Below are 27,463 nucleotides of genomic sequence, written 5' to 3' on the forward strand. Positions count from 1 at the left end.
TACCATCAGCTTGTTTAATTACATTTGGCAAGCTGCCTGTTGAAAATAAAACACACAAAACCAATACCAACAAAAAAGCCCAACAAACAAACCAACCACAGAAATACCCAAGCCAAAACAGGACTGAAAATAATTTGATGAAAACATAGTTCAGATCATCTATCCATCCGTGTTACTCCTGGGGCTAGTGGAGGTTGCGATCTCATGGTGCTTCCTATCACCATCCAGAATTCCCACCACCATTCCTATCACCAGTAGAGCTGCCAAACCAGGAATGTTGTTTTATTCACAGGTAGAAAGAAACAGTCAGCAGCTGCCCTTGCTCTCCCCCTCAGTCATTTTTCCTTCTGCTGGCACCTCCATCTGTGGTTACAAATCAGGGCCCCCCAAAGCAGGTGGCTGACTCTCCCCATGCCACTCGGCCGTGCTGCCAGATCTTCCACTGCTCATTTCCTGCAGAACAATCTGCAAAAAAAGCCTTTTTCCATGCCTGAGCTGGTCTGCACAAAGATAAATCTGCAGGCTGCCTAGTGACTACCATATAAACATAGAAAAAGTCTGATGATCTAACCTAAAAGGCTTTGGTTATTTGGTATAATTAAGCGGAGAAGACGCCAAGAAAATAATTACCGGAAAGTTTTCTTTTGACAAAGTTATGATAGAAATTTCTCAACAGCTTCAAGGAACTCCATGGATGAGCTAAGCCCTTCCAAGTCCAGCAGATTGCCCTTTTTGTCATGAAAGGGGAATAATTCAGTCTCTTCCTCTTCCAGTTCCTCTTGAAATAGGTTGGACTCTGAGGTAGGAATGATGACAATGCGCGGGAGTGCGTTCGGAATGACAGAGCCCAGGACTCCTTTAATTTGACTTTCATGAGTTGCCATCTGTGGAATACCTGAGTCTCCTCCTCCTGTGCTGACACTGCTGCTGTTCAAACCAACAGGCAGAGAAGCTGCTCGTAGGGAGCTGGCCACGAGGATTGCAGGGGGGCTGTGTAGGACTGGCCACCCCAGCACCTTTCCCAAACAGCTGGACGAGAGTGAAACCTGGAGCAGAGACATAAAGTTAAGTGTTGTTATACAGGACATGGCTATAGAAACCAGTATTTGAAATATTTTTTACCACTAGACATTATTTAGGAGGTGTTCCCTGACACTTGATTCAGTAACAAGAGGGAAAATCATCATATATTAAAATCTGCAGCTTTGGAAGCAGGATGTTAGATGAAGCAAAAGAGAACCAAGAAAAAAAAAAAAAATCTCATCCCTATAGCTGACTTATATTTAAAAATATATTTCTCCATTGTTAATGCAACTCAAGGTACTGGATAATTGTACTTCACTCTTTTTCATGGAAGAGCACATTTTATTATTCAGTTGCCAAAAGTTTCATAGATGTGACAGCATCTATCATGGTATCCCCAGTGGCTGCTGTCACTACCTAGGTCAGGTCAGTGGCTTTGCATTCATATATTGGACTGTACTTCCACCACCAAAGAAGGGGAATAGAATGGTTGTTATTTTGCTTGGTTAACCATTTCCCACCTGCATATTCTGAGAGAATTCTATTTTCTAACTTGGCCAGACAGCACCTCCCCTGTGACCTTTCCATAACTTTATGCACAGTAGGCAAATCCAGCATAAACTAAGTAAGTTTTGAAAGTGTTTGTTAATATTTAAGCACACTGACAACAGAAGACAAGAGTGATCAATTTTGGTTTGCTTTAGAAAATGACAATAAGGTTATAAAATCACCGTGCCAGATTTAGAGAGATGTTTCCTGAGGAAAATAAAGATCACAGCAAAATGCAGTTTTTATTTCATTATTATGTCAATTCCCATGAAGCCCAGTGGAATTCAGAGTACAACTAAGCTTTTATGAGATTCCTATAAAGCCTCTTTCAGAGTTATAGTTCTATTTACTTCTCTTCATATACTTGTAAAGCATATTAGTCAGCTACACCAAGTCTCTTCATAGCTTGAGCTCCCCATAACAGTTCTATAAAATTTTTTGCTCTGTTGCAGATTTCCTGTTCTAATCATAAACATCATTGATAAACTTCAGTCTTCTTGAGTTATAGGAATTTAGTGCTGAAACATCTTTAAAAAAATGTTAGATCAGTTTTTAGCATATAATCCTGGCCTCCTTTGTTTTCACCTCTTCCATGGTCTGTGATAATGCCTTTATGCAAATGCTTTCTTTTGTGTGGTTTTTTTTTTTTTTAAGATTCAGGAATCATCGTGTCAATTTTAGCAAGTAGTTTGGCAGAATATGTTGTTGCACAGCATAAATCTAGTCTAATTTTACAGACAGAAAACCAAATTAATTTATATATTGTTGTGGGATTTTTGTTTTGTTTTAAATATCAGAATTTTTAGTCTCCCTTCCCCTCTGTCTCTCTGGGTTTAAAATTAGATCCTGGTATATACTGAAGCATTGCATAATTCTGATCCACAAGTGGGAATCATTCACCAATCCCTACTGCCAAGGATTTCTCCAGCTGCTGTACCTACCCACGTGGAGGGAAGCAGTGTGCTAAAAAAGGGGTCTAAATCAACCTGACATAAGAAGACTCTATTCTTCCAAATCAGTGATTACAATAGAAAGAATTCAGATGTACTTTTTTGTTTGGTTTTTGAGGTGGTTTTCTTAAAGAAAACAGGAAATGAAAGATTCTTTTCCGAGAAAAAAATGTGTATTTTGTTTTATCAAAAAGTTCAGTGACGGCTAAATTGACACTTGTATTTCAATAAATTAGCATTTTTGGAAGTAGTGTAGCTGGAATTCAGTCACAGACAATTCAGTAATGCTATTAAAACCTTACAATTAATATATAAAAATGCTTCTTTAGTCTTGGTTGGGATTTTTTTTAATATATAAATGGGTGGTCTCATATTGAAGCACTCTGAGCTTGCCAAATAAAGATTTATGCTGCTAGGATGAATGTTGATGCACTTCATTTAGCCAACACACAAAGGACCTCCACATCACACAGGTACCTTTGCTCAAAATATTATGGAAAGCAAATGAGGCTTTGAACATTCAAGGTAAATAAACTTCACACATCTTGGTGAACAGCACTGAAAGCCTCAGCATGAAGGTACTCTCTTTAAAGGTTATTAATCAAAATAATCCCATAGACATCTTTCACAGATCCTCAAAACAACCCAAGAGACATCTGAGCCTTCTGATGCAGTTTTATGCAGACCCCCTTGGATTATTTTCCGTCTTCCTTGTGAGATACAAAGCTGGTGGCTCTGTAGGAACTGGAGAGCATCCTTGCCACTTGGCTATGAGCTTGGAGACACTGCTGTGAAAAGCAGCAGGGGTGAAGAACAGATTTGAGCCCATGGTGCCTATTTGAAGGCCATTTTCCCATCAGTGCTCTTCACAATCCTTATAGGAAAAGACCAAGGTTCCTCAGGACTTGACCTCATGGGGACACACGACAGAAGACAGGGCAGATGCATGCAGGGAATCAGTCATCCTATGGCTGCAAATTTCCAGAATAGCTCTTGCTTTAAACTATTCTGTCTCTAGACATTTAGCCTCAGAGCTGGGAGGGAGCACAGGGGACAGAAGCAGATGCTGTAAAGCTGCCCAAGGGGTGGGTGTTCAGTTAGACACAACACCATGAGGGGTTGTCTCCACCAAAAAGTGGGTACCACTCCATCCAGTCACAAGGACTTTTAAGCCTAAATCTGTCTTTTCTTGAAAATGCAGCACTGGCACATCTTGACATTCTGCCACACACACAAATACTCATTTTAGAACTGGTGCTATGTCAAAAGCTGACTTGCTGGTGACCTACTGCTCCCACCTGCAGTTCCTCAGGAGATAGGGTGCTCCTCAACAGCACGATGCCAAACTTCAGCAGTTTGGGCACTGAGCATGATGCATCCCCAGGAGATGCACTGAGTACTCACCGTCTCCTCTTCCACTGAGGGAAGGGTGGCACCTGCCAGACTCTCCCACCCTTAGGGAGAAATGCGAGTTTCTGTCTCATCTTCCCCCTCAACAAAAATAAAACATTTCAATGTACACAGAAAAGAAGAAAAAAAAGGTGGCTTCTCTCATGTCAAGTTCTGGTTTGCAGCCCTGACTTCATCAGGAAAGGAAGCTGCAACAGTGTGGACACCGGGGTCAAGGACAGGAGAAAGAAGAGCCAGAATGGAGAAACCAAGAGGCAAAGAAGTGAACTCTTTACATTTGATGCTACTGACTGTGCCTTGGTGCAGTTTTGGAGGTGCAAGCTCTTGCTGGCTTTCCAAAACCAGGCAACATCTTAGTGAAAAGCATTAATAAGACATCATCCACGTTCTCATCAGTCATCAAAATATAGTAACAGCAAGGATGAAGAGAATAATGGAATCAGCACAGATAAAGCCTACAGATGAAACAGATGGGTATGAAGGTCTTAATTATTACTCCAGAGGTGATGTACTATAGCAAAAAAAAATTCTAAAATGCAGGCTTCAGGAGAGATTTTTTTTCTTTACCTTTTCTGTAGGTGCAGCATCACAGCTGCAGGTCTTTGGCAGCAGATCTCTCTTCTCCTGTCTCAGACTTGTAGAGAAGGAATGACTTCGGTGAGGCTGCAGTTTCTTGTGAGCTGGCTCTACAGGGTCAAGCTCTACATCACTCCAGGTCTTATTGCAAATGATGAAAGAATTCAGACAATTAATTTCTCAAATTCTAAAAGTTTTCAAAATCCAGCAGAAACCAGACACACTTGCAGAAAACTAAAGCTGTTCTAAAACAGGTGGCACACTTTCAAGCCTTCTGGGGAAGGGTTTGGTTTTTAATCTTGTAATTTAACCTGGCCTATTTTTCTAAACAAAACAACCAGTTTTTGCAACAATGAAAAATTATTTAATCTCTTTTCACCAGGATGTTTTTCACCCGTTTTTATCTTATTGCTCATGCTTCACCTATAGCTGCACACCACCTGATGTCTAAAGATGGTTTTAAAATGCTTTATGGCATTTGACATGACCATCAGCTGGTACAAAACCATGGACATGTCCAAAACTACCTAAGTATACACCCCAGCTGGATACCAGAACACCCAGGGCTCCTCAGGCCCTGTGAGCTTGCTTCTTCTCTGAACCATCATCAGTGGATGGGAGGCAACAGGTGGGCTCTGCACCAATTTTTTAAGAGCATGCCAGTAATGGAGCACAATCGTGACATTGCAACCATGCTGTTCCATTTACAGACTTGGGCAGAGACCATTCATCATCCCTAACTTTGTGGTGACTTCTTAATTGAGTATCAATGATGAGATCATTCCACTATTTTCCACGCCAGCTTTCAGATATGAATAGTAGGTAGGGCTCCACACAAGTGGGAAGCGAGCGTGTGATTCCATTGCATCACCTTGCTCAGACATCTATGTATGGCCACCAGTTTATTCCTCCTCCCCTCTAGAATCCAAGTGTAAAGAGAAATTTACGTGACTCAGGAACACGGAGTCTCCCTGGGCTAACACGTAGGGAACATGCAGGGGGAAAGTGTTGGTGGCAACAGCTGCAGCTTTTCTGGTGTCATTTCTTCCCGTCAAAACTTTATTGGGGCATACCAAGATTTCACTCATTGCTGCTGTCATCCAAGAGGGGCTGAGCTTAGCTTTGATTTCAGCAGCTGCTCTTTGGGCTAAAATCTCTGCAGCTGCACTGAGCTGTCACTTGCCCCAAGAACAATTACCTTTGGCTGCATCAGCCCAGCACAACAGAGGGCTGGGCATCCCTAACAGCAGGGCTTTGATTTGAGACTCCTATTATCCAAATTGTGCCAAATTCTGAAGCCTCTTACCCACATCATCCTCTCTCTTTAAACACCAGCCCCAGCCAAACACACACAATAACCTTCTCACCTTAACCAACCAAAACCAGGTAGTGACCAACAGTGAAGAACAAAAATAAAAGAGCTTCTTGGAGAATTAGAAGGTAAAAGGAGGAAAAAAAGGTTGGAAGGCACTAAGTAGGAAGCCTTGATATTTTAAACTATGCAAATACATTCCTGTATTGCTACACATGCCATCTACATCCTCCAGCTCCTGTAAGCAGGCAAGTAGTTGCCACGACCTCAAGGGGGGATACAGGCATGTGAGGGTTCTCTGTTTGCTCAAGAAATACCAACCCAAATATATTAATTTTAAAATTATAGGATATTGACATTTTGCATATACTAACCTCATGTTGCAAGGGTAATCTGGGTATTTTACAGTTCATGAAATCATCACAGTTGACATTCTCCTGCATCATTGTGTAATCAGTGGTCTGTGAATGGAAGTAAATCACAGGATAAATGATCTCAGTTTCTTTTCCATTGCAACAGTAATATTTATGCATTTATTTGTATCTTCAAGACCAACCTAGATTTCATAGCCTATACAAAGTGAGCTACACCTTTATTCTACCTCATTAAGATTTTTTTTGGTCCTAATTTAGCAACAACTAGATAAACATGAAAGTAAACATGAAAGTACTCCCCATGCCTTGGAAACTGTGAGAGCCTAGGCAAGCAAATTTGGATATCAGCATATTGTGTGGTGTGGTACAATAATGTCACACTCTGGAAGAGTCCCATCACACACTTCAAACTCACTTGGGCTCAAATTTGAACCACAGTATATTAAAAAAGGCTTTGCCAAGGCTGAAAGAAGCCTTTCACTCTTCTACTTAATGTTTTAATTAAAAAATTGAAATAAAAATTGTGGTAGACTTATTTTACAAGGCACTACAGAAAAACTTGTCACTTCTCCTGAGAAGCAGTCTGCACATTGCATGGTATTTAAACACCTAATTTTGCATTACAAAACACAACCCAGTTAATAGATTTCATAATCTTTAATTTCATCTGTAATAATGTAGCGTGTAGGGTGTTTTTTAATAGCTTGAAATGCTGCTGGGATACCTGGTTCACAGTCACAGAGTGGAAGAAGAAACTTGTGCCCAGGGAGTTCACAGCTTCACAAGCTGTATGGCTGAGGCCACCCAGTAAAGCCCAGTCAGTCATTTTGACTGGAAATGTACCTGATGCAGCTGTATGGTTGCTGGACAAGAGAGGCAGCAGCATGAAACCTGTCTTTTGTAATAGGATTAATTTTATTTCATTAGGACTCAGGCTGTGAGCCTTCTCCTCAGGCAGCTCAAGTGTGTGTGTGGGTTCGTTCTGTTTTGTTTGGTTTGGTTTTGGGGTTTTTTTTTTGGCTCAGGTGCTCTGCTTTACTGTCTGTCTGAGATGAAAAAGTTCAGAAATCTCCCTGGTGCTGCCACCTGAGAGAAACAATCTCCATTCTCCAGCAGAAAATTCGTGCAAAATTATCTTAAGAGCAGTGCACTGTTCATGCTGGTTTAACAGATGGTCCTAGGTCTGTTTCCACATCAAAGACCCCAATCTTGCCCAAAATACTCAATATAAGTTACAGTCTCACTGAAACACAGCCCAATGGCACCCTGAAAAGCAGCAGCCTGTGGGCTACAGCACACAGATACTTGAGCCCCATCCTTGCTTAGACCTCAGCCACTTGGCTCAAGAGGAGAGCCAGGAGGTTGCCAATCAGCCTGTCATGGTGATTTACACCTTCATGAAAGGTTACTGACTGCAGCCAGTCCCCTGCAGGGATGTTTTGGTAGGTTTCTTATGCTCAAACAGAGCGTAAGAGCAGCCAGATCCCTTGGAGGGTCAGCCCCAGCCCCAGCTGCCATCCTTCCTCTGGAACCACCTTGCCAGGATCCCTGTGGGCAAACCCATCTGCTTGTGACTTGAAGAGGTAGTCAAGGTCATGCCAAGAGGGGCCATGAGGAATCCCAAGGGATACTTTTATTTCTAACTCCCTCAACCCCCAGCCCTACTGAGATTTGGGGTACTCTGCTTACAAAGCATCCCACCTCACTCCAGGTGCAGGAGGCTCCCACTCCTCATGGGTAAAATCCAGGGAAAACAATCAAAATATTTCCTGTTCGATAGGAAATATATTTCTTTTAAAATAATAGGACAGCTTTTGGATAGGTTAGAAAACTTGGATGAGTAATTGTTTCCCTGTGTTCCTGCCCCCTCACATAGGGGATTATAGGGAGCTGCTGGGGACACGGGCAGTGCCCAGCAATGGCTCTTTTTAATTCACATTACAGACTTAAATGGAACATCCAGGGTCCCAGTAAGCATCTGAGCCACACAGATATGTTGGCCTAGGCCCTTTTTCTGATCAGAAATCATCATGCATCAACTCCCAGAAAGGCTTTGCAGAAGTGACATTACATGACCCAAAAAACCTAGCTACCTTGCTCTCTCTTTTCCATTCTGATTTTGAATTTTATTTATAGAGCCACTTCTTTTGAGAATCAGGGAAACATGATACTTGCTTTCCTTCACAAAAACAAGAAAAATCTTACAGCTTCTCCAGTGGAAATTGATGAAACACAAGTGCCTTTGGTCCTGCCAGCAAGAGACTGATGGCTGGAGAGTGAGGTCCTGAATGATGATTCATTTATGGAGCTTCTCAGGACATCATTCTTTGATATTCGGATCAGGAACCTCAAGCAGGGAACAGAATTGTGGATGGTTTTTCTGAAGGGAAATGGGAAAAGAAAAAACAAACAAATGGTGCATTGATGCTGCTTTGAAAATCATATAATGAAAGTAGCATCTCTTTCCTAACGTCAGCATGGATTCTGTTGTGGTTGAGGAGGTTGTAAAGACTACATGAAAACATCATGGAAACTACTCAGGAGGCTAAAAGAAAAAAAACAGGTGGCAAAACACATACGGAAGAGCTGCTAAGTACTAAGAATTGAAAAGCATGATTGCTTTTGATTTAATTAAAAGATTAACTGAGAAAATTTTCAAGTTAGCTGGTATGAAGGTCTTCACTGTGCAAAGGCACAGGATGAGTGGAAAAAAGGAAGAGGAAAAGGCCATAAGAATCAGATATTGGTATCTATTTGTAGGATGGCAGCTCCTGTAAACTCCTGCTGGGAATTACCACTTCATACAAGCACAGAGGAGAACATCTAGGCTGTAAAGGACTTAGAACTTGCCTTATTCATTAAATAACCTCAGTCCTGGTTCTATGAGTCTATTCTTCCTTGTCCTGGCCCTGCACGGAGCAGAAGAGCCCAGGAGCCTCCCTGGCACAATCACAGCTGCCCCTGAGGACTGGTGGGGCAATGCCAGAGCAATGGGTTTGGTGTAACACCTCACCAGTACCTCCCAGTTCATTATTTCAGCCCCACAGACAAAGCTAATCCTGGCAATGGTGAATAAGCCTTGAATAAGCCAAGAAGCAAGGCAGCAACAAGGCAAATGCAAATCAAAATCATTCATCCTTATGCAGTTATTTAGGATGTAGCACTTTTGAACAATTTGTTTTTCCATGATTGTGCTTCCCTTGGGAGCAGGCTGGAAAAATGGAGATGCAGAATTTCCCTGCTTGCTATGAACAAAGTATTACAAAACCTAAAGCTTCCAAAACCTGAGGAAGTTTCTGCAATAACTCCAACATAATCAAGTGACATTTTCTCACTTACAGGTTATTAAAGGACTTACAACTTTCTTCACCCACAAAACTCCTTTTTATGAATTAAAACTTAGCATACATTTCAGTTCTTAAAAGCCAAGTGCCAGCACAAAGTTCACTATTACATTTTCTATTACATTTGTTGCAATGTGTTGGTTGATTTTTAATTTTTTAAAAATTGCTTAAGGTAAGGAAACCTCCCAAATAACTCACTTGATTTGTTGGGATGTTAAGATACAGTGACAAAAATTCTCTGTTCAAAAAGCATCTTCCTTTGGTAGAGGTACATTATTGGCCCTTAGATCACTATTTCTAGATGCCTCCCTTCTAGAAAGATTTGGAAAATAACTTAGATTTAACTTGTTCAGTAGTTCCAGTACAAAATGGCAATTCGTCCCCTCCCCATACCCTTAACTCTTTCTTGGGCCTGAGCAGACTGGCTCATTTTTCCATCATTAGATAAATTACTTCACTAAGGTGAATTACTTGAAGATTTTGAAATTATTCCAAACCCCTAATCTTTACATACACATTCATTATTCAAGCAAAATTGGTCCTGCCAACATATTTTATCAGATGACTTGGTGTTCTGTCACTGCTTTTCAGGTGTAAAACTGTGCTTGCTTCATCAGAAGGAACCCAGCATTACTTCTTTTCCTGACTAGAAGATTCCTAAGTCTGTGAAATGTCTTCACAGCAACTCCATAAACACTTCTCTTAATGATATGTCTAGAAATACAGACTAAGAAGCAGGAAAAAAAAAACCACTCCTTGAGAGAGTGTCTGGAATCCTGTTGTGGACTCCATTCTTGTTTTTAAGCAACCTCAGGAAAGCTGATGCTGGCAAGAAAAGGAATAATTAAATCAACTCACTATAGAAATTCTGCTTTCAAAACACTCAATCTTGCAAAAATACTATAAGAAATCACTGTACACAATAACTTTGGATCAGAAAAAATACTGTTTTCATAACTGTCAGTCAGCCATGCCAAGCAGCATGAGTTCTGAGAGCAGACATTTTCACACAGAAGAGGTTTTCCCCGTTTCTGGGTGTATTCCCACCAACTTCTGAGAAACTTCAGCTATTCCTCCAACCACGCTGTCATTTATCAGACATCCAAACCAATGAACTCAATTTCTAGTTCCCAAATTTTACTTTTCAGGCAATGTAACTTAGCAGCTTTTCCACTTCTGAGTGAGACAAACCTCATACTAACTAACCCTGCCATCTAGTGGCATTTTTATATTTATCATCAGGGCATCCCAGTGTTCCCTGTGAACCTTTGCCATAGAATCCTTTAGTGGCAAATGTGCTTTAAAAGACTTGTAGAAAAGCCTAGAGAGATCCCGAGTCTCAGTTCTGCTACAAGCAATTATCCTTTCACATAATAAAGTATTTTCCACTCACAGTGTTTGAAAAAAACATTGCATAGGGCTACAGGAGAAAATGCTTGCTCTGAGCTCTGTGTCCTGTGAAAGGTATGGCTTATACTGAGTACACTGATAACAGTGAAAAATAGTACTTGGGAGCCCAGCTAAAGCTGGAAATAAGGCTGAGAACACAAAAGAGTTGTTTCCTTTTCCTTACATCAAACAAAAAACCAAACAAACCACTCAAAAAAGCCCCCTCCTCAACACCACTTTTGCTGCATTTTTGGAAACTGAGTATTTTAGAAGTTTTAACAGAAGCAACTTGCTTTGCTAGGACTTGAACATGTTTCTCAGCTGGAGCTGGGAGGACATTTCTAAATAAATGTTAATAACAAAGCAGCAGGAGAATGATGATGCTGTATCGTGGTGAGCAATTACAAGATACATAAAAAGGGCAGACCAGAAAAAAAACCCACTGAAAAAAACCTAATGAGTAGGCAAAGGAGGCATCCCAGGGCAGCTGAAAGGAAGAGTCAGTCACTCATTTCTTACCCTACCTTTAACTTGAGTGACTTCTGACACAGCCCACTGGGCAGGATTTCCAGAAGTAAAAAAAAAAAAAGAAAGAAAAAGAAAAAAAAAAAAAAAGGGAAAAAAAAAAAAGAAACAAAAAGAAAAAAAAAGAAGAAAAATAGAAAAAATAGAAAAAAAAAAAAGAAAAAAAAAAGAAAAAAAGAAAAGAAAAAAAGAAAAAAAAAAAAAAAGAAAAAAAAAAGTTTTATCTTGCCCAGTCTCTGAGAAGAGCAGGGAAAGTTTGTCCTTGTTGGAAACCACTCAGCAGAGTACCACCCCTCTTATTCTCTTACAAAAATTCTTTGTAACTCCTTTTAGGTCCACAAAACTGAGGACACAATCATTTTTTATGTGTCCCTATTATCAGATTACCTTTCTGAGGTGCAAGGTGGTTCCTTCTCATGTTATTCCTAAATGCTGAGGAAGGCTGAACTGGTCTCTGGAGGCCAATGCTCTAAAGAATTTATTAAAAGAGATGATAATGGACTTTCTTCTGCAAAGGGAAAGGTTTCTGATTCTTTGGATGAATGTCTTTTATCATATTATTAAATTATAATTCTTCTCAATCTTGTAGCTTTCTGATCAAACGCACACTGTGGAAATTCTTTTTACATTGCCTTGTTACCTTTCTAATCATCTACCCAAAGGGAACAAGTTATCTTTATACTCTCTACCCCCTACCTTTATCCAGCCACAACGACTGGATAAAAAGCAGAATTTAAATTAAGTTCAGAAATTAAGAATTAAGCTCAGAAATTTCTTCACTGCCTGTGGGAAGCATCAGAAGGAAATAAAAAGGCAAGAAAAGTTGGCTAAACATGTAGCTTACTGAGACTGAAAAGTGCTTGAGCATTTGTGAATCTTTGCTGGGTTTGGCACAGTGCTCTATATTAAAATATACAGGAATTGGTATCTGTAGTAATAAGTAGATGATTATAATTGGTCTATGAAGGAATAAGTTCAGAAATATTTCATATCTGAAAAAAAAAATGGAATGTGTTTCACAGAAGGGAGCAGTGTTTCATTTTGCCTACTTAACCCTATTAGTGTAGTTTAAGGCTTTCTTTTTTTTAAGTCAATGCTAATATTTTTGGAAAAGGTAAAGAATGGAAAGTCTTTTCCCTGAATCAACTAAATGGTATAATTATGAAAACAGCCTTCAGAAAAGCAGAATACTTCAGAAATGCCTGCTTTATTTTTGCAGGCAAGTACTTTTTGACCAAAGGTAGCAAGCCTGCTAATGACAAAGCAGTATTTTCAGTATATTTGGAAAAGTTTCTCATTTGCAAGGAGCTCTGACTGGATTACTGGCTTCCTACTGCTCTTACTTCACACAGAATTTCTATTAAAAAGTTGTTTGCTTCTCACAGATCTTCTCCCAAGGGTCAGAAACTTCTACCATTAAGTGTTTCCAAAAACCAAACCTCAAGTATATGCTTATATAGCTTCTTAAATTGGTGATGATGCCATTTTTGGGAACAAAGTGCTCTTTAATCACTAGTATGGCAAAACACAACCCCAGGGATCACCTCCTTTTGCCAGGCAGGGTGTTGTGCAGTTCCACAGGACACAGCAGGGTTGTGAAAGGGGAGAAAGATGAAGTGATGGACTGTTCTTCTCTGTTTGCCACCTCAACAGAGTGCTAGGAGCTCCAGATGCCTTCAGGGCTGCCCTGGACCAGGTGGACAATGCAGAAGCATCATCTGATGCCCATCATGGGGTTGTCAGGGCAGGAATACACAGTGCTTGTGGTGAGGCTGAAGAAAATGAAGGTTGTTCATTCATTGTAAAATACACTTTTTGCACGTATGTTTTTACACATACCTATATGTTTACTGTACCTGTATCTTGGGTGAATTATGGCATATATGATGGGATTGTAGATTGCAGAAGCTTTGGCAATAATTGCTGGCACAGATTTGGAGTATGGTGTTAGGGTGCTGCCCCGACTAAAACAAAGCAGAAACATTATACACAGTTATACCATGGATTAATGCTTAATTATGAAACCCTATTTTGCTTTTCTTATTTGTTTTTGTGTTGTGATTTCTTTATATGAAATACCCTTGAAAACTGAACTTATTCAAATGCATCATTTGCTCAGATGAAAGGTGTTTAATAATGAGTACTTGGAGTCATTCATTTGGAGAAGAGGAAAGGCATGCAAGAAAATAGTGACACATCTGAGGGTGACCAGGAACACACTTTCCTTTTTTCTACACTAGGCAAACCCCCCCCTGAAAACACAACCAAAAAAACCACCAGAATAACCCCTACTGTAACAAGCTGGGAAAGAGGATGGTGATAAAAAAGAAAAGAGAATCAAACAATAAAATCTTTCAGCAGCAAGATCCATGCTGCTCAGTAATGGGTGTCAATGGCATAGCTGCAAACACTGAAGAAGGAAGTGAGTTGTGTGAAACAAATATTTCTCCCTTGAATTTTAGCTCCCAAAATCAATCATGTAATCCTAATAATCATAATTAACATCATAGACTGAAAAATTGGCTTGGATTAGAAAGAATGATCCAAAAAAAATCATCTAACCCAACCTCTCTTCCATGGGCAGGAACATCTTTCATTATGTGAGGTTGCTCAAAGCCCCATCCAGCCTGGCCTTCAAATCAAAAACATGACAACAGGACACCTTGAAGCAGAGCTGTTGGAGGATGACAGGAGCTCAGGGGTCAAATCAGGGCAGATAAACTCTTCTGCCCTCTGTCTAAGGCAGCAGTGTGTGAAGGAAGCTTCTTTAGAGAGCAAATATCAGGAGAAAAAAAGTAAGCCCTCCAAATTCATACACAGAAAGTATCATGGGGTAGAGCAAAAAATATTTAGCAGAAACACAGATAAAAAGTCATAATAGTTTTAAAATACATAGTCAAATAGTCCCTTTTCTGGCTTTACCCACAAGGATATAGTGAAGACTGCAGCATCATCATTAATGTGGTAACTATTTAAAAAAGTTTGAAAAAAGTATTTTAAAACACTTATTTTTTGCTTGTTGTGGGTGACATTACTAATCTTACTTATGTTTCAGAATAACCCATGCTCTTTGGATTATGTTTCCACTTACCCTGCCCAGGCAATCAAGGTGACACAAGCATATGGAGACCAGGACAGGACAAAGACAATGATGACCACAAAAGCAATTTTTGCCAACTTCCATTCATTCCTTATGGACTGAGAGAGGTAGGATTTCCGACTGCAGGACCCCAGCTTTTGAACATCTCTTTGAGGGGAAAAAAAATACAGGTAATATTAGCAGGGGGTGAAAAGGTGAGGTGCAGCATCTCCAATACATTCTCAACAACGTGCAAAAATTAAGCAGATGTCTATCTTTCCCTGCTCTAACTTTTGTTCTCTGATATTAAAAACTATAGAAGGTAGTTAATAGAATGAATCATATCTATATGTCTGAGATTTGTGTATATACCTCTATATCTATATGTCTGGGATTTGCTTTTCTGTGGAACTGAGACAGAAGAAACCCTGGTGCTAAAGGACTGCTATGTGCTTATCCCACCAGAATTAGGGTTTTCATTTGGTAGGATGAAGAAATTGGTACCCCTTGCCCTTCACTGCTCTCAGAGGTGAAGCAAACTAAGGCATATTTGGATGAAAACATCAAACCTTATTCCTTTTCTTTTTCAAGAGAGGAGCATCTTGCAGAAATTCCAGCTCATGAGGTTAACATGTGCTGGAATATCCTGACTGCTCTGAGGAACCTGGCCCCACACACTTACAAGGACATTTTTACTTCCCTGCAGATCAGGGGTCAGTTCTAATATTTTTGGCATAAAAATGTCCCATCACATTCCCTTGTCACATCACAGAAACACCCCACTTTTTTTTTTTTTTTTTTAGAACAATTTTATATGATTCAGAATTTTGCATAGTTTAGCATGGAAATAACAATTTTCATATATCAATAATTTTAAAAGAAGAGCTTTTTCATGATGAGATGATGGTAATTACCAGCAGGGTAACAAACTGCTTCCTAATACACTGTAAACATACTTGTAGGGTAATTTCACTATATTAGTGAATAAAAAGCATAGAAAAAACTTGTGGACACTGCTTTGCAGGTGTACAAGACACCATTATTTTAGGGATGCATTCTCTGCTCCTTCACTTGGTATCAAATATGTATATACAGAAAATAAACCAAGACCAAGGCCAAAATACAGAGATCAGTACAAACTTCAGTCTAAGTGTACAGCTAAACTTGCTTGGAAAACTGGAATTGAGCCTTGTGGAGGCAAATTAATTGAAAAAGTGCCTGCAGGTACATGCAGAGAAAAGCCACCAGAGCTGATAACACTGTGAGCTGTGGGAAGAACTCAGGTCAGCAATAAATCATGTGCTCATCAGGGGAAAAATAACAGACAGAATGAAGTTACTTTACAAATCTCAAACCCCGCTGATGTTTACTTCAAGTAAAGACCAGGAATTTGGAAAAAACCCAAAACAAGTGGCCTAACAAGCGCTGCCAGATACGTGTGTGTGGTTGTGATGCTTGAGAGAACCAGAAGGATTTCTGGGATGCCTGCCTTAAATAAAACTGTCAGAAAATACGAGGACTGCTGTGTTTACAGAACAGCCCAAAGGCAGATGATGCCCCATTGCTACATGTGATTTATCATCCCTTGGGGCTGAGAACTAGTCCTGGAATGCAGAAGACCATGTTCCTTGTATTGTGTGGATTGAAATACAGATAGTCCAAACTATCAAATTATCTAGTGTACTATCAATTACCACACTCTGGGATAAGATTAGAACTACCAGAGTCTTCTTTCCCTACTCCAAAATAGGTACATCTACTCCAGCTTTTACACTGGCAAAAATATTTTTCCAATTACAGCTGTTAATGACCACTTTGTAGCCATTAATGACCACTGATTGCTGTTCAGATTAATTTTGGATTTAAATTTTGCTACAGCTAAAGAAATTGAGAAACTATTCTAAAAAAAAAAAAAAAAAAAAAAAAAAAAAAAAAAAAGGAAAAGGGAAGATTTAAGCTACTTTGCTTACCTGCCAGTACGTCGTATGGCCAGGAACATAAATAAATAACAATGGAATATTATTATCAGGGGAATAAAAAACACACAGCAACATAAAATCATGGTGTAACTTCTGTTTGAAGGGGAGTAGGTTACATAGTCCCACGTACAGGATATCATCAAGCCCTCAGGCACATAGGAACCTGTAAAATACATGGAACACATTAGTGACACATGCACCTGAAGTTTGCTGCAGATGCTGATCTAAGCACTTAAAATAATACTGCAGTAAATTAAGAGTCTTCAAGAGCTATGTCAGACATATTAAATGTGTGGGGTGAGAATGAGGGTGCACAGGTGGAGGGGAGATCCTGACAGACTCTCAGATCCACCTAATCCTCCTTTTGGAATTGTTGTTGAATGGGGGTGGCAGGGAGGAAGATGTGCAGGCAGTAGGTGCAGATATGTGGTACAACAACAAACCAGCAGCTGGGGGCTTATCTAAACCTCCCTTTTTTTATACCCAGGGAACACCAGAATTAAAAAAGAGAGCAGGCAACATACTCCACCCAAGGAGAGGAGCCACGCTCCATCCCAGCGAGTACAGCCACACGATGGCGATGATCTGCAGGGTGTGCTTCTTGGAAGTCCACTGCAGGGATTGCAGGGGCTTGGTTATCACAAGGTACCGGTCGATAGAAATCGCCAACAAAGTCATCATCGAGGTTATTCCAAAGAGTGCCCCGCAGAAAGCATACAAGTTGCAGCCTGAAGCAGAAAATGGCAATGTCAGGGTTTTTTTTTTTAAAAAAAAACATGCCTGTGTTTTCTCTCAGATAAAGCTGGGAGGGGTTTTTTTCTGGCTCAGGTGTTCTCTCCCATTAGAAGAATTTCCTTACAGTTTCATAGTTATTCACTGTTTATTAAAACAACAAATATGAATAAAATATAAATATATGTCTTTAACAAGTCCTATTCAGTTTCATAGTTATTAACTGTTTATTAGAAAAACAAAAAATATGAATAAAATATTAATATATGTCTTTAACAAGTCCTATTCAGTTTCATAGTTATTAACTGTTTATTAGAAAAACAACAAATATGAACAAAATATAAATATACATCTTTAACAAGTCCTATTCAGTTTCATAGTTATTAACTGTTTATTAGAAAAACAACAAATATGAACAAAATATAAATATATGTTTATATATTTGTATATGTTATATATACTTAACAAGTCCTATTCTCTGCTGTGGGCTGCAACTGGGAACATTTTGTCAATGGAAAACTGCCTCAAAGAAAATCCAATTTAATTAGAGTTACATTTTCCTGGACTGTTGCCTGATATATTGATCTTAACAGGCAGTAGCAGACATATGTCTGTTAATGACAGATGGGTACTTCAAAAAATGGCTTTGATTTAGGTGGCTTCAAAATGTAAAAGTGGTTTAAATTTGATGGCTGAATGATCAGATGCAAAACACAGCTACAGATACTAAGTTTTGTAGCAGCACTGACAATTCTTACATAAACCAGATTCCCCTCCTCTTGTTTGCATTCAGACACTGGGCTAGCAGATGAAAACTTGTGGAGTTACACTGTCCTGAATTTGATTCAGAAATCCATGTCGAGTAATCATTGATTTTTTGAGATCTTGCATCACCCCATGTTGCTATAAACAGCCTGACAGGAGTGGGAGGCAGTTAAAGTACCAGATTCAACCTCAGAATCATAGAATTGGCTGGGTTGGAAGGGACCTCAGAGATCACCAAGTCCAACCCTTGATCCACTACCACTGCAGTTCCCAGCCCATGGCACTGAGTGCCACATCCAGGCTCTTTTTAAATATCTCCAGGGATGGAGAATCCACCACTTCCCTGGGCAGCCCATTCCAATGTCTGATCACCCTGTAAAGAAATTCTTTCTAATGTCCAACCTAAACCTACCCTGGCACAACTTGAGACCGTGCCCTCTTGTCTTGTCTTAAATCAGATTTCTTCTCAAGTCTTTATAAGCAACCTGCAATTAAGGACCAAATTGCACTCAACCCAAATCAATTGCTTCACTTGTGGCAGCATGACAGTTTACACTGATTTTATCCAAGGGGATGAGCAAATCTAAAAACCAATGAAGAGCCCCTTCTGTGATGCTAAATAATACATGGCATCTGGGCTTGTTCCACCAATACACAAGTACTTGGTACAAATTTTCACCCAATGATGTGACAAGCAGTACCAAGCAGAGCCTTCTGAGGAACTTGTTATATTCACATTTCAGCTGTAATTTGAGCACACATTACCTTTTCTTTCTTGCAGCTGGAAAGAAAAGAGATTAATTTTGCATTCCTTTAATTGCCTATTATTATTTATACCTCTTAAATAAATGTGTGATTGCTAGAAGGAAACTAATGTATATCGACATACATTTCTAATAAAAACATTAAACACCTCTTAAACCAACAAACCAGAAATATTTAAGACTTAATAAAACTTTTCTATCCATCTTCATCCGTAGAATCTGCTCTTACAAGCTAAAGGGTAACATGATCATATGTTGATGTTGTCTCCTTTCTTTCCAAAATATGTAAAGGGACAGAATTAAACCTGTAATACAAAACATGTGCCATCACAGAATCATTGAATGGTGTCAACTGGAAGGGAGCTTCAACATCACCTAATCTCTACCTCCCTGCATGGGCAGGGACACCTCCCACTAGACCAGGTTGCTCAAGGCCCCATCTATTCTGGCCTTGAACACTTCCAGGGAGGGGACATCCACAACTTCCCTGGGCAACCTTGTTCAGTGTCTTACCACTGAACCTCACAGAAAATAATTTCCTTATAATATCTAATCTCAATCTACCTTTTTTCAGTTTAAAGTCATTACCCCTTGCTCTATCACTAGATGCCCCTATGAAAATCAGGGCATGCTGACCAAGGATGCCAAGAACCTTAAGTTTGCTACTTAGGAGTCTTGTGCTGCTGTCTCCACAGCACAAGCCAAGACTGTCATAGTTAAAATAGGCTGCAGACAGTGCAGAGCTGGACAAGTATGAATGAGTGTTGAAGAGTACCTATATCTCCAAGTATCCACTCTTTGTGCAAGCTGTTGACAAAGCACATGGGTGCCTGAGAAGCCGACATCAGGAAGTCGCTCACAGCCAAATTCATAATAAAGTAGTTCTGGGGTGTCCTCAGCTTCTTGTTGCTTAAAAACATGAGAAATATGTGGTTTTAAATGGAAAAAAAATAAAGAAGTTAACTTTAGAACTTTGCTTACTAGCATAAACAAGTCCTGTCCAGGTTGGAATTGGTGATTACTTACAGTCAAGCAATTGCAATCATTGGTCAATTACTGCAACAACAGATGTATTAATTTTAAAATTATGACTGGCAATAGCAGAGGGGATAAAAAGGACTGTTCTTCAAGCTGAGAAGAATTCCTTGAAAATGTTTTGAAAAATATGGATTTGTTTGGATAAGAGCAGTTCCCTACAGGAGCTGTAACACCGAGTGTGTCCTGTACTGATTTCAAGCAAGCTACAGAGCCAAAGGACCTGATTTTTGGTGAATATTTCAAAGCTTCTGACCTGAAAAGTCACCATATTGCTATTAAGTAAATGAATCTTTGCAAAGTGCTATGGCACAAGCAGAGCATGCACAGAGACTTAAAAGCAATACTTTTGTTCACATATATCTCATAAGAGGGAACAAAAGCTCTCAGCTGCAGAACAGGCAACATTAAAGCCACAATGAGGAATGTGGAAGCAGCAGCCAGGCTGCAAGCAAAGTTTATCCAAAGAAAACAAACATCATTTCCACTTTTCTCCCCACACCTCACCACCTCAGGTAGTCTCATTTCTTAGGCATATCTGGAGTTACAGCCTCCTTGGAAAACTTTCAGCTGGTGTTCAGCTTGGCTTTGGCTAAGAGGAATAAAGATCCTGGTAACACGATAAAGAACCTCTCACTTTTACTTCAGGTTACCTAGTTGAACACGCCCTTCCTTGTAGCCTGATTATGTGTTATGTGCCACTAGGAAAATTAACATAATTTGTGAGTTCAGCTCACCAATACCTACCTTAAACTGGCACTTTTGAGGGATATATTGTGGTGTAACACTGAACTCACAGTCTATGGTGGATGGTGAAGAGTTTTGATACTCAGAGTTTGAATTCAGCACTTTTCAGTGTTAGGTCCATATAATACAAATAGAGGGGATTTGGCACATTTTGTGAGACAGAGTGGAAGCTCTATTTTATAAATTATTCTCGCAACCTTAATGCAGTAATTCTCAAGGATTTGAAATAATTGTCTCTTTTCCTCAAACACCTCCTTCAGTGTAGAAAGTTGAACAACTAAGGCCTTTTGATATGCTTTAAAATATCAGTATTTGCAGCCAACATTAATTTCTTTCCTCATGCTGATAAAGAATACTGGAAAAGAAACTGAGGAAGCCATCTCAATGCTGCTACAATTCTAACAAAATTTTGAGTCTTGTAACTGCCTGTAACAACTGGGTGAGAGAGCAGAGTTCACATTTCACAGGTGTTCATCTACCTACAGGTTTTTGCTACCTGGACAATTTAATGCTTTTATTACATCATCTAGAACAACCAAATTTTGAGAAAAACAGATTTTGAGAAAACCTGAGAGCTTACACTGCATTTCAAAAATCATAAAGGTATCTACAGTTGCAGGGAACCCAATTACTCTGCTATCTTTTATAAAAACTGGTTATTAAAAAACAAAAAAACAAAAAAGCAACAAACAAGAAAGAAAGAAAAAAAGAAGAAAAAAACCAAACAAAAAACTCCACTACATTAATTTAGTTATAACTACATTAATTTAGTTATATTAAACATTTATAAATAGGAAACTAACACTTGGATTTTAGCCTTTTCAGTGCTTCTAGCATCAACATGCCTGATCACAAGCAGTGAGCAAGAAGGATTTTGAAATCCAGCATCACTGTGTGGGACAGAAGGCAGCTATTTATTTTGTCCATGATTTTTTTCATACTCCAGCTACAGTAGCTTTGGCCATCTATTCTACTGTCAGCAGCCAGACAAGCACATGAACTGACAGAAATCCTATGATCTGCCTCAAGCAGGGAATACACTGATGGCACTGATGAGCTCAGTTCATGCAGTGCATTGCTTTCTTGGTTCTTCCAGAACATCTGAACTGCTGGGAAGATCACCAGGTTTTGTCAAATATTTCTGCAAATTGCACAGGGTGAGTGAAGAAGTCTGCAACAGGTAGCACTTGGCTTCCACCTTTAAAAGTGTTCAACTCTTCTTTAAACATTCAGTTGGCATTGTTTACAGAACAAGATATTTATTTTTTCATTTTCTCTGATTCCTTTAAAGCTGAGGGATTCACACTGAGGTTATCAGTGATGGGCATGGATGGAGCAGCCTTTTCCCTGATGTATTTTGCCATCCGCTTTTCCTTGTAAGTTTAATCCAAGAGTCAACCAATGCAGAACACCTGCACACAGGCACATGTGAGCCTCAAGACCAAACAAATGAACAGTAAAAGGGATTTTTGTACCTGCAAAATGCGTAGAGAACTAGGAGGTTTCCAATGATGCCAATGGAGCCAATAATGAGCACACAGGAGCCTACGGTGTAAAGAACGTAGTCGGGGACCTCTACCTTGGTCACAGTGTGTGTCTGGGTGCCCATGTTCAAACCCTGGGTGGAAAGAGAAAAAGGAAAGCTTAGTCTCCTGAGGACACTTAGATAAGAAATACAGACACTACAGCTCCCTCCTGGGACAAGAGTTCTGTCTCTTACCCCCTCAATTGCATGATCCCACTTGGCGTGCTCCCCAGGGCATCAGGTAAAGGGTAACACCAGGTGAGATGCAGAGCACAGCCTGAGCATCTGCCAAACAGCAGTTCTGGAGCAGAAACCCTGGCAGCAAAGCTCCTGGGACTGATAGAGTAAATGGTACAAAAGCTGTGGCTTCAGAGCAGAAAGCTGCTTTCAAGCCTCAGCAGTCTGAAAGACTCTACCCATAAAACGATGGCTGCAGCCAATGTAAAAGTAAAAAGAAATCAAACGAATGGTGAATGAAATCAAAATAATGCTGGTGCTGCCCACACCAGGAGGCTCTCACTGCTTTTCCCAGCCATTAGGCAGCAAGAAAAAACCATCACCCAGTGTAGAATTTACCCTTAGGAAGGTGTGAGAGGCAGTGTAAGAGGTAGCAGGGTTGCTTGGGCACACAAATTCACCACCTTAAACTCCTTTCCTCTTCCCTCAAACCTCAGCAGGGGGGGGTGCACTGAATTGGAACCCTCCCTCATTTCACACTGAAGAGACAAGACTGGGGAGAAAAGAAGGGGATTCTTTTTTTTTTTTTTCCTTTTTTTCCAATTTATCTCCTAGGCATGCTCAGGATTTATCCCTATATAGAGATTTAATCTATAGAGGGTAGCATATAGTTGCAATTCAGAGCAAGAAGTACTTGCCTGACACACACTCATTGCTGCAAAAACTCATTTGAGAAATGGACTATGAATTTCACACCCAAAGGTGTCTTGCTTTAGCTCTCTGTTGAAGTGAAGCCCAGTTTGGTGTTTTGGCCTCGTTTATTCAGTTATGGGTGCTGAGCTTTGTCAGAAGTGAAAAACACCTCACAAGACACATTTGTAAACTCAGATTATAGTTTGCTGGCAACACTGGGTAAAATATAAACTATTGATACTTACAGATTGGAATCTGGAAGGCATTAAAAACTAGAGATTATAAGGAACATGCAATATCAGCAAGAAAGTGAAGTGAGTGATGTTTAGATTAAACATGGAAGGGATTTTGCCTTCAAGGGAGTCCACAAAATACCACAGCCACTTCTGCTGCAGTGCTAATAGCAGTAAGATCAACTTTTAAGATCTGAAGGAAAAGACAGCTTCTTAGTCACTGTGTCTGTGTTACCCTGAGGCAGCAGAATGTGGCAGGCATCCAGCTCCATGGAGTGTGGGAAGCTGATCAAGACACAAACCAGTTAGAAACACTAATTTGGATCTAAAAAGATGAATGTGCATATCTAAGTGTGCCTGTATATATGCATTTCAACAGAAAACCTTATTTTGGAAAAAAAATTGTTTCATGGAAAATGTCTAAATAAACCAGAACAAATAGCTGCAAGCTAATAAAAGAAAATTTTTCAATCTACTTGATTGTACAAATGCTGCTTTTCTAATATTGGCCAAATCTTGGTACAGAGTAACACCCAGCTGGAGAAAACCCATAAGTATCATCAGGTATGCTCCAAATTTAAGCTTTCTTCTTTTCCTACAATATCACCTTTTGGGCAATTTCACCTAACAAGCTAAATACTCATTTATGTAAATGTTGTACAGTATGAAGATGAGGACTAGAAATATGGTGACAAGCTCTAATGAGAAGTTGTTTCTTTCTGATAGTCTCAAAACTGGTACCATTTTTTGCATTTCTTTGGTACTTTTAGTTTCTCTCAAGCAATAAGAATAAAACTAAATTCTAGGACTAAGCAATAAGAATAAAGCAATAAGAATAAAACTAAATTCAAATGTTCCATTTGTCTCTTTCCAATCCAAAAAAAAAAAAACCAAACAAAAAAACCCCAAAACTATAACAGATCTTTCCAGATGATTTGGTAAGCAGGACAGCAGCTAAGTACAGCAGATTGCATTTGCTGTAGTCACTGTTGTGGTCAATGACATCTGGTATGAACCAGCAAAAAATCACTTTATACCAGTGGAAGGGTTCTGCCTTTTAGGCTTCCCAAAGCACAGATTAGGGATCCATCTCATGCCACTGCTGTCTAACTCCCAGAGTACACTGTGCAGTTATACTTCAGACTATTAATTTTCATTTTATTAACAGAGACCTCACACCCTATCCCCTTCCCCTTGAGAATGTGACCAGAAAATTAAAAAAGATAAATGACATGTTTTAAGAGGAAACATGAATGTTTCCTACTGTCATGGTACTGCACAGCTGCCCTGGATTCAGGACACCTATCTCAACAAATTGGGTTTATGGGTGCTCCACAGCATCACAGCCACATAATGTAGAACAAAAAGCCTTTGCTGCCTAAGCCACTGCCTTGCACCTTCTATGTTATGATGTATTTAATATAAAGAATTGAAATATAAAATATTCTCATACATATATAATATATATTAATATATTAAATATAAAAGGCATTATGCAGGGGGATGGTCTTTACATTTTATTTAACCAATATATTGTAGCATTACATTTTATTTAACCAATATATTGAATCTTGAGTGGGTATAGAAAGTTTTCAAGGGCTCATGTGAGATGAATTCACCTGTTCATTTTGCCTCCCTTCCTTTGTGGGCCTGGGACAGAATCTCAAGCACTCTGCTGAGGACACATCCATTGCCTAGGTGAAGATTTTAAAGACACATCCAGAATGACCCGATTGTTTCACTCAAAAACCCAGATGTAAACAAGAATCCCAGGAAAACGCCAGTAATTCCAGCAGGGCCAGCTTCTGGCACACTTGCCTATGTTGTGCTGGCTTTGTTTGACTCTAAATGAATGCTACAATCACTTGTATTTTGACTCTATGTGATGCTGGAGCTGACAACTCACATTAATCATGTGATGGGACTCCAGCATCAAAATGCTGTCACCTACGTGGCTGCTTGGAGGGTTTTCCTGGCAGGGGAACTGACAGATCTACAGGCAAATGGAGGAAAAACAATTAACAGCTGTCCCTCAACTAGCTGGCAAAGGAAGGAGGACACAGATATAAAAATAAACTCAGTCTGTTTCTCCTAAAATAAAGATGGAAAATTTAACAGATGAGGGAAGTTATTCCATGAAAGCTTTTGTAATTTGATTTTTAGTGAAAAAACTAAGTCCAAATGCTTAGAGACATCTGGTTTTGCTTTCTAGCTGGTAAGATTAAAAAAAAAAAAGATTGCAAAGCAGAAGAGAAAAAAATTGTTTAAAGAAGGAGGGCAAGGGCAGGTTCATTCAATGGGGATAGAAGATAATGGATTGCATTAAGAAACAGTTATATGATTGCTATTAGCTGGATATAGGAGTATCTAAAGCTTAATTTGTGCTGATTTTGGTCATTGATGCAAGCTCATCTCATGGAAATGATTTACACTCAAATGAGCTTAAGTAAGGGATTGTTTACATGTGGGATTAATGTAGTTTAACAAGGGAGTGAATTAACAACATAGCAGCCTCCTTGTCCTGACATGATACAGAGATTTACAATGTAGAAGCTTGATTTAAATGCACAAAAAACCCAAAACCAAAGCAAGACAAAAAAAACCCCCTGTCTTCATACAGTTATGCTTGGAAATTTTAAAGAAAGATATTAAATAATACTTAGGTATGATGACATAGGATGCCAGCTATCAGGTGACACTTGCCAAGTTGCTTGTAATTTGACTGGTGGCCAGTGTAAGAGGTAACTTTAGTATAAAGCACCATCTGCTTTCAAATTATGGCAAAATCTGGGGCTTAATGAATATTTTGTACATAGGAATCCTTGAATCAGCAAACAGATCATCACTATGTGGGGACTATAGTTAGTGATGGTCATAGTTATAGTTATATATAACTATATAGTTATACAGTTATATATATAGTCATATAACTATAGTTATAGTTAGTGATGGTCAGATATTTTTCAAAATACAATGTAATTAAATTAACACTTGTAGAAAATATTGTTAATTCCTCTGAGTATTAGGAAAAAAAAGAGGGGGGGGAAAGAAAACCACAACAAAACCAAGCCAAGCTTTCCTTGTTCTAGTTATAACACCACCCAGTAAGAAGTGTAGATTAATTTGGTCCCCTGAAAGTCAAGTCAAGCTGCCATCAGCCACAGGTGGAAGTTACTTTTGTTATCAGTCTCCAGGCAACCCTCTTCTTCCACAGTTCATCCCCATCAGTTCACATGCTGAAGCCAGGAGCCCTCAGACTCATATTTATAGTGTGCATTTAATCAAGAAGACAATTCCTTCAGCAAACTGAACTGTGAATCTGATGCAGTTCATCCCAGTGGCAAACATGAACAGGAAAAGCCAGGGCTGCTTACAAAGCTGCCTAACAAAGGCAGCTGGGTACCAAAGCCAGGCATCTGCTCCAGACCTAGCAGGTATTTATCCAAATTGAGTTTGTAAATTGGTGGAAAAATCTTAAGAATTTTTTCTATTTAAAAGTACTTATTTAGTTCGTTCCATTCCTGCAAGCACTTCTGGGCTATTACTGAACAGAAAAAAAAATGTTGAATATTTGACTTCAGGACTTATTTGGGGTATGGAGCCCTAAAATCTCACATTTAGCACAGCCTCTGCTTTGACAAGATGCTTTCTTTTGGGTCCTTGATGTGTGCACTTAAACTTCTTCTAATAGTTGCAAAAAATCCAATGGCATTTGCTAGTGAGAGGTGTAAAAAAATCTCAAGAAAAAAACAAAAAAGCCAAAGTCAAAATAGTCAAAACCTGATTAAGTTCTCAATATCATGAGAATAAACCAATTAGATACTCAACAAGGTATGCACACTTAGATGTCTACATATCCATGAATCAGTGTCATCAAGTGGTATTAATATTCATATGCTTTATAATTAATAGGATATAATACAAAAATGTATCACACAAGACCAATACAGCAACCAGAAGTAAAAAATATAAGTGAAAATAAGTAAAGGGGGCAGGAACACTGTGTTACTGGCTCACCTGTTTCTGTAGGGAAGCACTGGCAAGTAACTAGCATATTTTTTTTTTCCCTGCCTTAGTCCAAGTTACTATAATTAAACACTGAGGCAATGGCTTTTTATTTCAAGACCTGGAAGTTTTAAAACAAAATACCAAACTCATTTTTTCACAGAATCACAGAATGTTGGGGGTCAGAAGTGACCTCAAAAGATCAACAAGTAAAACCCCTCTGCCAGAGCAGGAAAACATCAGCAGGGAAAATGCAGTAGTTTGCAAACACTGCCTA

The 27,463-nt window shown here is 39.3% G+C and overlaps 1 protein-coding gene across 6 annotated transcripts in view; it reads right to left on the minus strand.

The window, feature by feature from the left end:
• Positions 1 to 255: 255 nt before the first annotated feature.
• Positions 256 to 27,463, minus strand: part of LOC139795778 (melanopsin-like) — a 41,160-nt gene continuing 13,952 nt past the window's right edge. For 4 of the 6 annotated variants that reach the window (XM_071742824.1, XM_071742823.1, XM_071742825.1 and 1 more), the window contains 10 exons: positions 22,029 to 22,171; positions 19,547 to 19,680; positions 17,035 to 17,238; positions 16,502 to 16,673; positions 14,544 to 14,699; positions 13,309 to 13,416; positions 8,400 to 8,574; positions 6,195 to 6,281; positions 4,500 to 4,649; positions 256 to 1,046 (listed from right to left, as the gene is read on the minus strand). In XM_071742824.1, the coding sequence (XP_071598925.1) occupies positions 654 to 1,046; positions 4,500 to 4,649; positions 6,195 to 6,281; positions 8,400 to 8,574; positions 13,309 to 13,416; positions 14,544 to 14,699; positions 16,502 to 16,673; positions 17,035 to 17,238; positions 19,547 to 19,680; positions 22,029 to 22,171 (1,722 nt within the window). In that variant the 3' untranslated portion in view covers positions 256 to 653. Of the gene's footprint in view, positions 1,047 to 3,926; positions 4,014 to 4,207; positions 4,388 to 4,499; positions 4,650 to 6,194; positions 6,282 to 8,399; positions 8,575 to 13,308; positions 13,417 to 14,543; positions 14,700 to 16,501; positions 16,674 to 17,034; positions 17,239 to 19,546; positions 19,681 to 22,028; positions 22,172 to 27,463 lie in introns of all 6 variants that reach the window. The other 2 variants (XR_011725692.1, XR_011725693.1) reach the window with 2 other exon arrangements.

Source organism: Heliangelus exortis, chromosome 4 (genome assembly GCF_036169615.1).
Source record: "Heliangelus exortis chromosome 4, bHelExo1.hap1, whole genome shotgun sequence".
NCBI classification, from domain to species: domain Eukaryota; kingdom Metazoa; phylum Chordata; class Aves; order Apodiformes; family Trochilidae; genus Heliangelus; species Heliangelus exortis.